Consider the following 12,538-nt stretch of genomic DNA (forward strand, 5'->3'; position numbering starts at 1 on the left):
GATTTCTGGCTACGTTAACGCTCCTTCCGTGACCATAACCATCTTCATACCAGCCATTAGGGTGGTTAGTCCTATGGCGTGAGGGTTTTACGGGCTCCCACAACCCATCTGAGGGGGGGGGGCACCCACACCAGCGGACGCAAGTATCCCGCTGGATGTCCACCCAGAATTTATAGTTGGAGCTCCGACTCCACTTGCCGGGACTGTCTGGAGCGGGGTTCGAAACCCTACTCCTTCTGGCCCAGCGGCGGGGATGCTTACCGCTACGCAAAAGGCCCACTCCGCGCAAAAGGTGACACCCATACGTTTCCTGTGCCTTTTCCCTCCCCGTGACTGGAGCCCTGTGCTGCCACTTGAAAGACCAAGCTATCATCTGTCCTTTTTGCGGCGCCTTTGACTTCTCATTACCAATGATGAGCAGGCGCTGCGCCTCCACCTCCTTGAGGAGATTGCTGAGGTCATCATCAGTTCAATTGTGAGTTCTTTTAATGCTGTGAATTGTGCTCATTCCAGCCATTTCACGTTGCTAATCGGATTGGGCCTTTGGCGTAGCGGTAGGATCCCCGCCGCTGGGCCAGACGGGGTAGGGTTTCGAACCCCACTCCACACAGTCGCGGCAAGTGGAGTCGGAGCTCCGGCTCTAAATTCTGGGTTGACATCCAGCGGGATATTTGCGTCCGTGGGTGTGGGTGGCCCCCCCTCCTTGTATAGCTTGTGGGAGCCCGTAAAACCCGCCCGCCATAGGACTAACCACCCTAATGGCTGGTTCAAAGATGGTTACGGTCACGGAATGAGCGTTAATCACGGCCATAAATCCTTCCACCACTTCATACAGTTCCCCAAAGGGAACAGTGTGAAGACACGTATGACGACGACATTGCTAAGTAAATAAATGGAATAAAAAAAATTCTTTTAGGGCTTTTAAAAGTCTTTAAATTGCTTTAATTCTGTTTAAAACTACTTCAGATTCTTCAAAATAATGTAACCGTTTTTAAAATTTTATAAAAGTTCACAAAACATTCATAAAATAGCAGATAACTTACTTTCCCTGCAGCTGTGTAACTACAAAGTCCTCTGCAGCTGCTTGGAGAGATTGGGGGCGTGTCCTACTACAATGAGACCTTAAGGGGCGTGTCTCACTTGCACAGCGCGCTCCAGGCTTCGCGCTGGCTGCACTCCTGGGCGGCGTGACGTCAAACGCTGCCCGGGATTCTTCTGTTTCAAAATGGAATTCCAGGCGTCCCTGGAGGTGAACGGCAGGCGCGTCGGGTAAGTGCATATCGGGGGCTTGCACGCGCGGCAAGCCACCGACCCGAATTACTGCCCCAATGATTCAAAAGATACACGAGCACCCTTCCGACGGGAAGTGCACAGGACGCCAACTTGGTAAAAGGGTTTGTGCGCGTGCACCTAACGACCACCGGCAACATGTGGAGCAGCGAGATCATGCAAATCAGTACGTGACGCTGATTTGACGCCAGCACTGTCATTTCAAACTGCACACTCCAGCCAACGACCAGTCTTAACATCGCACAGCTGAGCATGACATTAAACAAAATTATGGAGCCCCAACAAGTGCTATTTAAAGGAATCATGAACTACTTACAGGTTAGTTGCTGAATTATTTCTTCTGGCTGCTGGTTCAATTGTACATGTTTCTGGAGCTTTCCTGTACTTGGCTAAAGTTTGAATACTCTACAGGGAGTGGTCTGGCTTGTGTTGAAGTAGTTTTTTGTTCATTTAAAATCTTGTGTTGAAACAAGTTGCTTCCAGACATGGGGGGCCTGGTAGGCCTTCCTCTGTGAATAGAGCCTGACTGGGAGAATGAAGATAGGTTGCACAGAGCAGGACAAGCTGCTAGAAGAGGGAGGAGGGGGAGAAGGACTCTCATCAGAAGGCCATATCTGCCCAAGGTCTTCAGGGAGGAATTCTCTGACCTCAACCTCAGCGGGAACCAATGCTTGAGACATCTTTGCTTCACAAAAGAGGTTGTGACTGAAATTTGCCAACTGCTTCAGCCACAACTGCAATCTCAAAGCAGAGCAAGGACCGCATTGCCTGTGACTGTCAAGGTGACCGTGGCTCTTAACTTTTATGCGTCTGGCTCCTTCCAAGCTCCTGCTGGAGATATAAGCAACATCTCACAGCTTTCAGTGTACTGTTGTATAATGGAGGTCACTGAGGCTGAGAAACACTTTAATCTAATTCCCTCTTTCCAGAGGCAAGCAGATGGAGCGAGCACAAGATTTTACATGGATTGCATGCTGATGTGAACTCGGTCACTTTCATGAACCGAAAGGCATTTCACGCGCTTAATGTGCAGCTGGTGGGTAACCACAGGCAGCGCATCATGCAGGTCATCATGTAGCTACATGAGCAGGTCAGATGCTGGGTATTCTGCAGTGAGTGTCTCACCTCTTGGCTCCCCAAAGCCTTTCCACCATCTACAAGGCACAAGTAAGGAGTGTGATGGAATGGTGCTTGAATGAGTGCAGCTCCAACAACACTCAAGAAGCTCGACACCATCCAGGAAAAAGCAGCCTGCTTGATTGGCACCCCATCCACCACCTCAAAGATTCACTCCCTCTTCCATCGCCGCACTGTGGCTGCAGGGTGTACCATCTACAAGATGCACTGCAGCAACTCGCCAAGGCTTCTTTGACAGCACCTCCCAAACTCGCGACCTCTAGCACCTAGAAGGAAAAGGGCAGCAGGCGTATGGGAACACCATCAACTCCAAGTCACATACCATCCTGACTTGGAAATATATCATCGTTCCTTCATCGTCGTTGGGTCAAAGTCCTGGAATTGCCTACCTAACAGCACTGTGGGTGTATCTTCACCACATGGACTGCAGTGGTTCAAGGAGGCGGTTCACCACCACATTCTCAAGGGCAATTAGGGATGAGTATTAAGTGATGGCCTTACCAGCGATGCCCACATCCCATGAATCAATTAAAAAAAAGTTGAATGTCCATTATCCTAGCAGCAGTCACAATTCCTTCATTCTATGGCAGTCCTTTATTCCACCTACATTTGAACCACCACAGGAAGTCAAAGGTTTGCTACCGAGTTCATGACTCCAATCCGGAACACACACAGTGTATAGAGGGCCTACAATGAGAGCCAAGCTGCCACAAGGAACATTATAGAACACGCCATCGGCCTCCTCAAGCAACGCTTCCACTGTCTAGACTGCGCTGGAGGAGCCCTGTAATACTCTCCTGAGATTTGTCGTAGTACGCTGCATGCTGCACAACCTGGATATTATGAAGGAAGAGCCCTTGCCACCACCTAGCTAGTGAGAAGCTGATGAGCACGAGGAAGAGGAGAATCAGGAAGTGGAGGAGAAGGAGGTGAAGTGGAGGAACAGGAAGTGGAAGGGAGGCTACAACATACACAGCCCCTTTCTGCCCGGGATCTACATAACCACATTATTCATGAACGATACCAGTAATCTCAATCACACCTCCCCATTCGCCAACAGTCCCACACTCCTTACCTTTCCTCTATCACTGATAATCACATCGTCCTTTTTCCGATAACACAAAAATAAAAACCTCCAGAAAATGCACATCCAATCCAATTTTATAAATTCACTCATTACATAACGCATACAAAATTAAATCACCCTTGTGCATTCCCTTAGTGCCTATCTTCCGTGTGCCTTTGCCTCTCCTAGTGCTCCTATGAGGTGCTTCCTCAGTGAACTACAACATGGGTGGTGACCTTTAATTGAGGAGACTCCCGATGGCCTTGGAGGATGATCTCGAGCAGCTCTGGGCCTAGCGGGTTCGGCTTTAGACTGCACCATCTCGCCCTGGGCTGCAGCAGTCTGGGCTGGCTGGCTGACGGGCAACAGCAAGGGCACTGGCGGAATGGGAGCAAGAATGCTGTCATCCTGAGAGAGGACAGCAGGTTCGCGTTCCATGGAGCCAGTGCCACTCTCCCAGGGTGGCACCTCAGCAATCCTACTGATCTGTTGGAGAACAGATTGATGCAGTGCTGTGTTGCCTTGGAAGCCCCTTTGAACAGCGGTATTCAGAGCCACAATGGCAGCAGTCTGAGTTTCTACTGAAGCACTCAGACATTTGACGGAAGCTGTTTGTGTTGCAATGGAAGCTTTGATATCGGCCATCAGACACTGCATCATAGTGAGTTCCACAGGAGGCTGATTGGAGAGGATGGGCTCCAAGCTCTGCGCCAAGCCCTGTGCCAAGTTGGTGCTGGGCTCCTCCATGCTCCTTGACATTGTGCGCAGACTTTCTGGTAGGCTTTCCAGTGCACCTGTCATTTGGTTGTGTACACCCATCAGCCTTCTTCTGTAGCCTGGTCCATTGAAGTCCTCAACTGACTCCTCTGCAGCAGAACTAGTGTGTCCCCTCAACTGAGCTACTATTCACAATCTATATCAATGATTTGGATGAGGGGACTAAATGTAACATTTCCAAATTTGCTGATGATACAAAGCTAGGTGGCAGCATCAGTTGCGAAGAGGATGTGAAGAGGCTTCAAGGGGATCTCGACAGGCTCAGTGCGTGGGCGAGAACATGGCAGATGGAATATAAAGTGGATAAATGTGAAGTTATCTACTGTGGTAGAAAAAACAGAAAGGCAGAGTATTTCCTAAATGGTGAAAGATTGTGGAATGCAGATGCTCAAAGGAACCTGGGTGTCCTTGTACATGAGTCACTGAAAGTGAATGTGCAGGTGCAGCAAGCCATTAGGAAGGCAAATGGTATCCTCCCCTTCATTACAAGAGGATTTGAGTACAGGAGTAAAGAAGTCTTACACCAATTATATAGGGCCTTGGTGAGACCACACCTGGAGTACTGTGTACAATTTTGGTCTCCTTACCTAAGGAAGGATATACTTGCCATAGAGGGAGTGCAACGAAGGTTCACGAGATTGATTCCTGGGATGGCGGGACTGTCTTATGAGAAGAGATTGAGTAAACTAGGCCTGTATTCTCTTGAATTCAGAAGAATGAGAGGGGATCTCATTGAAGCATACAAAATTATTACAGGGTTTGATAGGATGGATGCTGGGAGAATGTTTCCCTTGGCTGGCGAGTCCAGAACCAGGGGCCACAGCCTCAAGATAAAGGGTAGGCCATTCAGAACTGAGATGAGAAGAAATTTCTTCACACAGAGGGTGGTGAATCTTTGGAATTCTCTACCCCAGAGGGCTGTGGAGGTTCAGTCATTGGGTATATTCAAAACAGAAGTCGATAGATTTCTGACTAGTAAGGGCATCAAGGGATATGGCGATAGGGCCGGTGAATGGAGTTGAGGCAGAAAATCAGCCATGATCTCATTGAATGGCAGAGCAGACTCGAAGGGCCGAATGGCCTACTCCTGCTCCTATTTCTTATGTTCTTATGAGCTGGCACCTGCACTATGCTTTCCCCACACCCTGGCTCCTGCGAACTTGTGCCTGGTATCTCACCACGTGCAGATCCCTCCTCTATACTGGCCTCTAAAACATATGCAGTGTCAGTCTCTGAGCTGATGGCTGCGAGTGTAAGATCGAGTGATGGTGTCTCTTCATCTTCACTGTCCTCTTCCTCCACTGACTGGGAAGGTTCCAGTTCTCATTTATCGGAAATAAAAAAGGGACAAGAGTAAGATTGTGATGAGGGGGGAGGAGAAAGTAATAAATGCATGCTTATGACATCTGCAGCTTGTGAGTCAGAAGAGATTGTGGGATGAGGGAGAAGTTTGAAGAGAGAAGGAGGATTAGGCATGCAGATACCCTCATCATTGATCCTTTCAGCCCCACCACTAGATACGGCCTGAGATATGTCCCTTCCCATGATGGCCAATACTGTCTCCTCCATGGACGTTAAAGCACGCAGGTGCGCTTGTCGTCTTCCAGTTGTTTCCTGCTGCCTCCTGTTATGTGCCACCTTCTCCTGCAAGAAAGGGGGAAGCGTGTCAGTGAGTGTCCTGCAATATGTTTGAGTGATGTGGCTGTCATGGTTGAATAGCTGCCAGTGTGTATGAGCTCTGAGTTATGGGTGCAAGGCTTGCAACAGTACTAAGTGTGTGAAGGGTCGAGTACTGATTGACAGATATGTTGGTAGATGGGTGGTGGGGTGCAGTGAACTGAGAAGTGGATAAAGCTAGTGGTGCAGTTAGTAGGATATGCCATTTCAAGGTTGAACTCACTCACCTTAACAACTCGTGTCAGATCGTTAAACTTCTTCTACACTCCTGGTATTGACCCCACTGCTTCCTGATAATATGTCTGGAGAGCCTCCTAACCCCCTGCGGATACAGGATGTCTCTCCTTCTCTCCACTTTTTGCACCAAGACCTCCAGTGCATTGTCAAAAAACCTTGGTGCACACTCTTTCGCATGTTCAGCCATTTCTCAAAGAATCACAATACAGATTCAGTTTTCAAGGGACTCCACCACTTCTTGCAGCCACAATGCACCTCCCCATTAAAAGGTGCAGACTGTCTTTAAGTAGTGCTAGCCACTCGTAATGTTGGGCCCCCTGCTGATGCGTGCAGCCAATGAACAGCGCGAGTAGCGCTGGCTGCACATAGCAATCAATTAAAACAGCAGGCAACACGAATTTAAATACTCTTCGCAATGAATGGGTTAATCGTATACCACAATCCCCATGCCCGTTTTCAGGGGTTATCCAATTTAACCTCCATTTTGTTTAAAAACACAACCCTTAAATATAACTTGATCCCGTGAAGAATTTTTTTTCCAAAAATCCCAAAACATGACTTCATTAAGAATATGTTTTTAGCCCATCAGGCACTGTTGGTTCTGATAAAAAAAAAACAGTACTGCATTTAAAATGTTTGTGCACATTTCACTCAAACTCAAGAGGGTGGGCAATTGATTTCAACTCAGACCTTTGCCAATTATATTATTGATCTGGCTGTTGAAAAGTATCCAAGATCAGGCTGGCAATTTTGCCTGATGATTTACCCTCCTTCCCTTCCTTAAAGGAAGCACATAACTTCTGCTTGGTGCTGCCCTGATGGCATGGCTGATGCAAGGAGCTTACTGTGTGTGGAACTGAAGCGGCAAAAATATCCTGTGGGACTGTGTATTGAAATGTGAATGGCCCAGAACTTCGGGTCTCCATGGGTGAGTACGCATGGGGTACTCACCCATTGGCCCAATGGAAGTGCCGGTTTCCTGCATGCACTGCGCATGCGCGGGAAACCGGCACTTTCGTTCCCCTAAAGGAAGGGGTTCAGCGGTCGAACGCGTGCGCAGTAGAGGCTGCGCGTGCGCATCGAACTTACTTTTTTTTGCAGGTTTTCCCGGGAGGGTAAGTCTGCAGGAGTTACACATTTAAAAAGCAGTCGCAAGGCCTGCTTTTTCCAAGGTAAGTGGTGAATTAATTAAAATTGAAACATTTTTTCCACAGGTTTATTATTTTTAAATATTTAAAGAAAGGTAAGTTTATTTTTAGCCCCGTTAGAAAATAAAATTATTTTTTTCAAAAATTTAAATTATTGTTTAAAATGGTTATTTCATGTAATTTATACTTTATTTAAAAAATGTGATTTAAAAAAAAAAATTATTTGAAGATTTAGTGATGTTTTGGGGCCCGTAGTATTTATAAGTTTTGACAGCCCTTCCTGTCAAACTTATGAATGAAGCATTCCCTGCTACCATTGGCTCTCCATGGCCCACGTGATCCCAGGGGACGCATCGAACTAACTGCGCCCCTGGGATATGCAAGCACTGCGTGCCGGCAGTTGGAGCAGGCCCAGGATCGGAATTTCACGGGTGCCCACAGCTCAACGGCCGGCGCGCTAGGTAAGTGCAGGTCGGAGGCTTACACCCGCGGGAAGCCCCCGACCCGAATTTCTGGGCCATTGTGTTATATCACCTCATTGCCCAGAAGAGACCTAATGAGGACAGTGTGAGGCAGCTCAATGTCAATAAAGACAGTCAAAAACGTGTGTTTTAGGGATTGCACTATTCGAACTGATATGTTAATTCAAATCCCTCGTGCTGTTGTGTTTAATAACCAAAGTTTTCAAAAGCACTAAAAACTTAAAACGGAAATATTCACAATAGCAACAGCAAAATGTTTGAATCATAGTTGATTGTAACTAATAGATTCTAAAGTGTGACAAACAGTATCACCTTTTCTTCAAGCTGGCAAATGGAAAGTTATAAAAGTTATAAACAGCATGAGAAAATTAGCAGGTGCAATTGTGACATGTTTGTTTTTGTTTCATTCTCAGAAATCCCCGTCCCAGATACATTAATGGTTCCAGTGATGGATCAAGTGTGACCATCAAACATTATTATCATGTACATCATTCTTTTTTCCCACCTTCATATGTGCTTTGACCTTCTGTCACTGTCGGGAGGAACTGACTCTCAGCCATTTTCCAGCCTTCCTCTTCCGCCTGCATGAAAAAACAGAGTTATTTGTTTTTAAATTTTGAAAGGTTCCCATGTGTTATACAACAAGTCAAAGGTTATTTTACTTTTCCGATTTCCTCCTTGGAAATTCCAACTTAACCTGGGATTTAAATTTTTATTTTTATGAAAAGTTCACCATAAAGTTGAAACCCAGCGTTGAAACCTAGCGTGCAACCTTGTAGCCTGCCAACTGGAGTACTGGAAGCAGACTCAATATGCTGGCTGGTTGACAGCCTTCGAATAAAAATAGCCATATTTTTTGTAAAACGGTGAGTAAAATAAGAAATACTTAAGGAGCAGTGTTTATAAGAACATAAGAAATAGGAGCAGGAATAGGCCACTTGGCCCCTCGAGCCTGCTCCGCCATTCAATAAGATCATGGCTGATCTTGGGTTCAAAGCCATTTCCCCGCCCGCTCCCCATTACCCTTCACTCCCTTATCTTGCAAAAATCTGTCTATCTCCACCTTAAATGCATTTAATGACCCAGCCTCCACAGCTCTCTGGGGCAGAGAAGTCCACAGATTTACGACCCTCTGAGAGAAGAAATTCCCCCTCATCTCAGTTCTAAAAGGGCGACCCTTTATTCTGAAACTGTGCCCCCGAGTTCCAGATTTCCCCACGAGAGGAAACATCCTCTCTGCATCTACCCTGTCGAGCTCCCTCAGTATCTTATATGTTTCAATAAGATCACCTCCCATTCTTCTAAATTCCAATGAGTATAGGCCCAGCCTGCTCAACCTTTCCTCATAAGTCAACCCCCTCATCTCTGGAATTAACCTAGTGAATCGTCTCTGATTTGCCTCCAATGCAAGTATATCCTTCCTTAAATAAGGAGACCAAAACTGTACGCAGTACTCGAGGTGTGGTCTCACCAATACACTGGACAGTTGTAGCAGGACTTCCCTGCTTTTATATTCCAACCCCTTTGAAATAAAGGCCCGCATTCCCTTTGCAATTTTGATTACTTGCTGTACCTGCATACTAACTTTTTGTGTTTTGTTAATTCCGTGTAATAATAAGAAAAGGACTGCAGAGAACGGTACAACAGGTGTTTACTCAACGTGGTTCAAACTGCAACTGAAACAACGGGCCAGAAATTCGTGAACAGGGCTTGCCGCGTGTGCAAGGTCCCGATTTGCACTTACCCGACGCGCGTGCCGATCACCTCCAGGGACGCCTGGAATTCGTGTTTCAAAAAGAAGAATCCCGGGCAGCGTATGAAGTCACGCTGCCCAGGAGTGCAGCCAGCGCGAAGCCTGTAGCGTGCTGTGCAACTGAGACACGCCCCTTGAGGTCTCAGTTTCACAGGACACGCCCCCAATGTTTCTGCCAAGCTGCAAAGCATTTTTACATGCAAAGCAGCAGTTTAAATAGGTTTTTGGAAGTTTTTTGAAGATTTTGGTAACTTTCATAAACTTTTAAAAATGTTTACATTATTTTGAAGAATCTGAAGTAGTTTTAAACAGAATTTAAGCAATTTAAAGACTTTTAAAAGCCCTAAAAGAATTTTTTTAATTCCATTTATTTATTTAGCAATGTCGTCGTCATACGTGTCTTCACACTGTTCCCTTTGGGGAACTGTATGAAGTGGTGGAAGGATTTATGGCCATGATTAACGCTCATTCCGTGACCGTAACCGTCTTTGAACCAGCCATTAGGGCGGTTAGTCCTATGGCGGGAGGGTTTTACGGGCTCCCACAAGCTATACAAGGAGGGGGGGCCACCCACACCCACGGACGCAAATATCCCACTGGATGTCAACCCAGAATTTAGAGCCGGAGCTCCGACTCCACTTGCTGGGACTGTCTGGAGCGGGGTTCGAAACCCTACCCTGATCTGGCCCAGCGGCGGGGATCCTACCGCTATGACAAAGGCCCAATCCGATTAGCAACGTGAAATGGCTGGAATGAGCACAATTCACGGCATTAAAAGAACTCACAATTGAACTGATGATGACCTCAGCAATCTCCTCAAGGAGGTGGAGGCGCAGCGCCTGCTCATCATTGGTAATGAGAAGTCAAAGGCGCCGCAAAAAGGGCAGATGATAGCTTGGTCTTTCAAGTGGCAGCATAGGGCTCCAGTCACGGGGAGGGAAAAGGCGCAGGAAACGTATTGGTGTCACTTTTTGTGCGGAGTGGGCCTTTTGCGTAGCAGTAAGCATCCCCGCCACTGGGCCAGAAGGAGTAGGGTTTTGAACCCCACTCCAGACAGTCCCGGCAAGTGGAGTCAGAGCTCCAACTATAAATTCTGGGTGGACATCCAGCGGGATACTTGCGTCCGTGGGTGTGGGTGGCCCCCCCCTCAGATGGGTTGTGGGAGCCCGTAAAACCCTCACACCATAGGACTAACCACCCTAATGGTTGGTTCAAAGATGGTTACGGTCACGGAATGAGCGTTAATCACGGCCATAAATCCTTCCACCACTTCATACAGTTCCCCAAAGGGAACAGTGTGAGGATATGTACGACGATGACCTCTTGCGCAATGCACCTCCTTGGACCCTCAGTTGCAGATGCGAGGGGGCAAATCGTGCAATTGTTAAATTTTTCATTTTATTGACATGTAAAATGTTGGCCCAGTAATTCCCTTCCAAATGCGCGAGTACGGTCGGGGTACTTACGCGTCTGGCTGGAGGAAATGCCGGTTTTCAGCATGCACAGCGCATGCAGGGAAAACCGGCATTTCCTGTCCTCTGAACGAAGGGGTTCAGAGGCAGAACGCGTGCGCAGTAAAATTCGCCGCTTTCATTCATGCTTTCAGTGAGGTCAAGTCCTTACAACTTACACATGAAAAAAGCATGGGTACAGTTGCTCCAGAGGCTGCGGAGGAAGATATTTCTTATCGTGGAGCTTCTGAAAGTATGTATGTCTGTATATATTCCTTTGCGTGTCATGTATATATTCCTTTACTTATGTGTATGAATGTATTATTTAATTATGACTTTCAGAGAAAGTAACTTATTGGAAAATCATAATTAAAAACATACATTCATACACATAAGTAAAGGAATATAAAACATACATACATATACGTAAAGGAATATATGCGGACATACATACATAATTACTTATTACTGATGAAAAGTTTCTTTCTTAAAAGTGCTGGAAATGTTACATTACTCATTTTAGAACACTCATTTTCACATTCCATTCACACAGCCACAATTGCTCCTTCTACCTACCGTTCTGAAAACCCGTTTAAAAAAAAAAAATTTAAACTTTAAAACTTACTTAAAATTTCTTAAAATAACTTCCCTCCCTTTCCCAAACAAAAATATTGCCTTTCAGAAGCTCCACGATAAAATATATCTTCCTCCGCAGCCTTGGAACAACTTTACACCTGCTTTTTTCAAGTGTAACTTGTAAGGACTTACCCTCACTGAATCCATGAATGAAATCTACGAAGTTCACTGCGCAATCACTGCCTGTACAGTCGCACGCGCTGTGCCTATGAACCCCTTCGTTCCGAGGACTGGAAATGCCGGCGTTCCCCGCATGCGTTGTGCATGCTGAACGCCGGCATTTCCAACGGCCAGATGCGTGAGTACCCCGACCGTACTCACGCATTTGTTCACGAATTTCTGGCCCAACAGATTACTACTCAGCGTTATATACAGGTGTGGTCACTGCCGGTACTACAGTATACATGAGCTCTGGAAAGTAGTTACCCCCTTAAAAGTACATACATTACAATTCCTCCCCTTTCAGATTAACAGTACCATAACACTCATTTAACAATTAAATATCAAAGTAATTACAATTAACACTTTTAACATGCAACATTAGGCAGCACGGTGGCATAGTGGTTAGCACTGTTGCCTCACAGCGCCAGGGACCCGGGTTCGAATCTGGCCTTGGGTGACTGTCTGTGTGGAGTTTGCACATTCTCCCCGTGTTTGCGTGGGTTTCCTCCGGGTGCTCCGGTTTCCTCCCACAGTCCAAAGATGTGCGGGTTAGGTTGATTGGCTATGATAAATTGACCCTTAGTGTTAGGGGGATTAAATACGTGGGGTTACGGGGATAGAGTGGGATTTGTGTTGGTGTAGGGGTTACGGGGATCGGGTGGGATATGTGTCGGTGCAGGCTCAATGGGCCGAAATGGCCTCTATCTGCACTGTGGGGTTTC

General features: G+C 46.6%; 1 protein-coding gene across 1 annotated transcript in view; it reads right to left on the reverse strand.

Annotated features, from left to right (window-relative positions):
• The window catches only part of LOC147120121 (dynein regulatory complex subunit 11-like), a 368,896-nt gene that overhangs the window by 190,178 nt on the left and 166,180 nt on the right, over positions 1 to 12,538 (reverse strand). The window contains exon 9 of the mRNA XM_085985675.1: positions 8,320 to 8,395. Coding sequence (XP_085841801.1) covers positions 8,320 to 8,395 — 76 coding nt within the window. The remainder of the gene's footprint in view (positions 1 to 8,319; positions 8,396 to 12,538) is intronic.

The sequence above is a fragment of the Somniosus microcephalus genome, chromosome 4, assembly GCF_052327205.1.
Source record: "Somniosus microcephalus isolate GS21.2 chromosome 4, FLI_Smic_1.0, whole genome shotgun sequence".
NCBI classification, from domain to species: domain Eukaryota; kingdom Metazoa; phylum Chordata; class Chondrichthyes; order Squaliformes; family Somniosidae; genus Somniosus; species Somniosus microcephalus.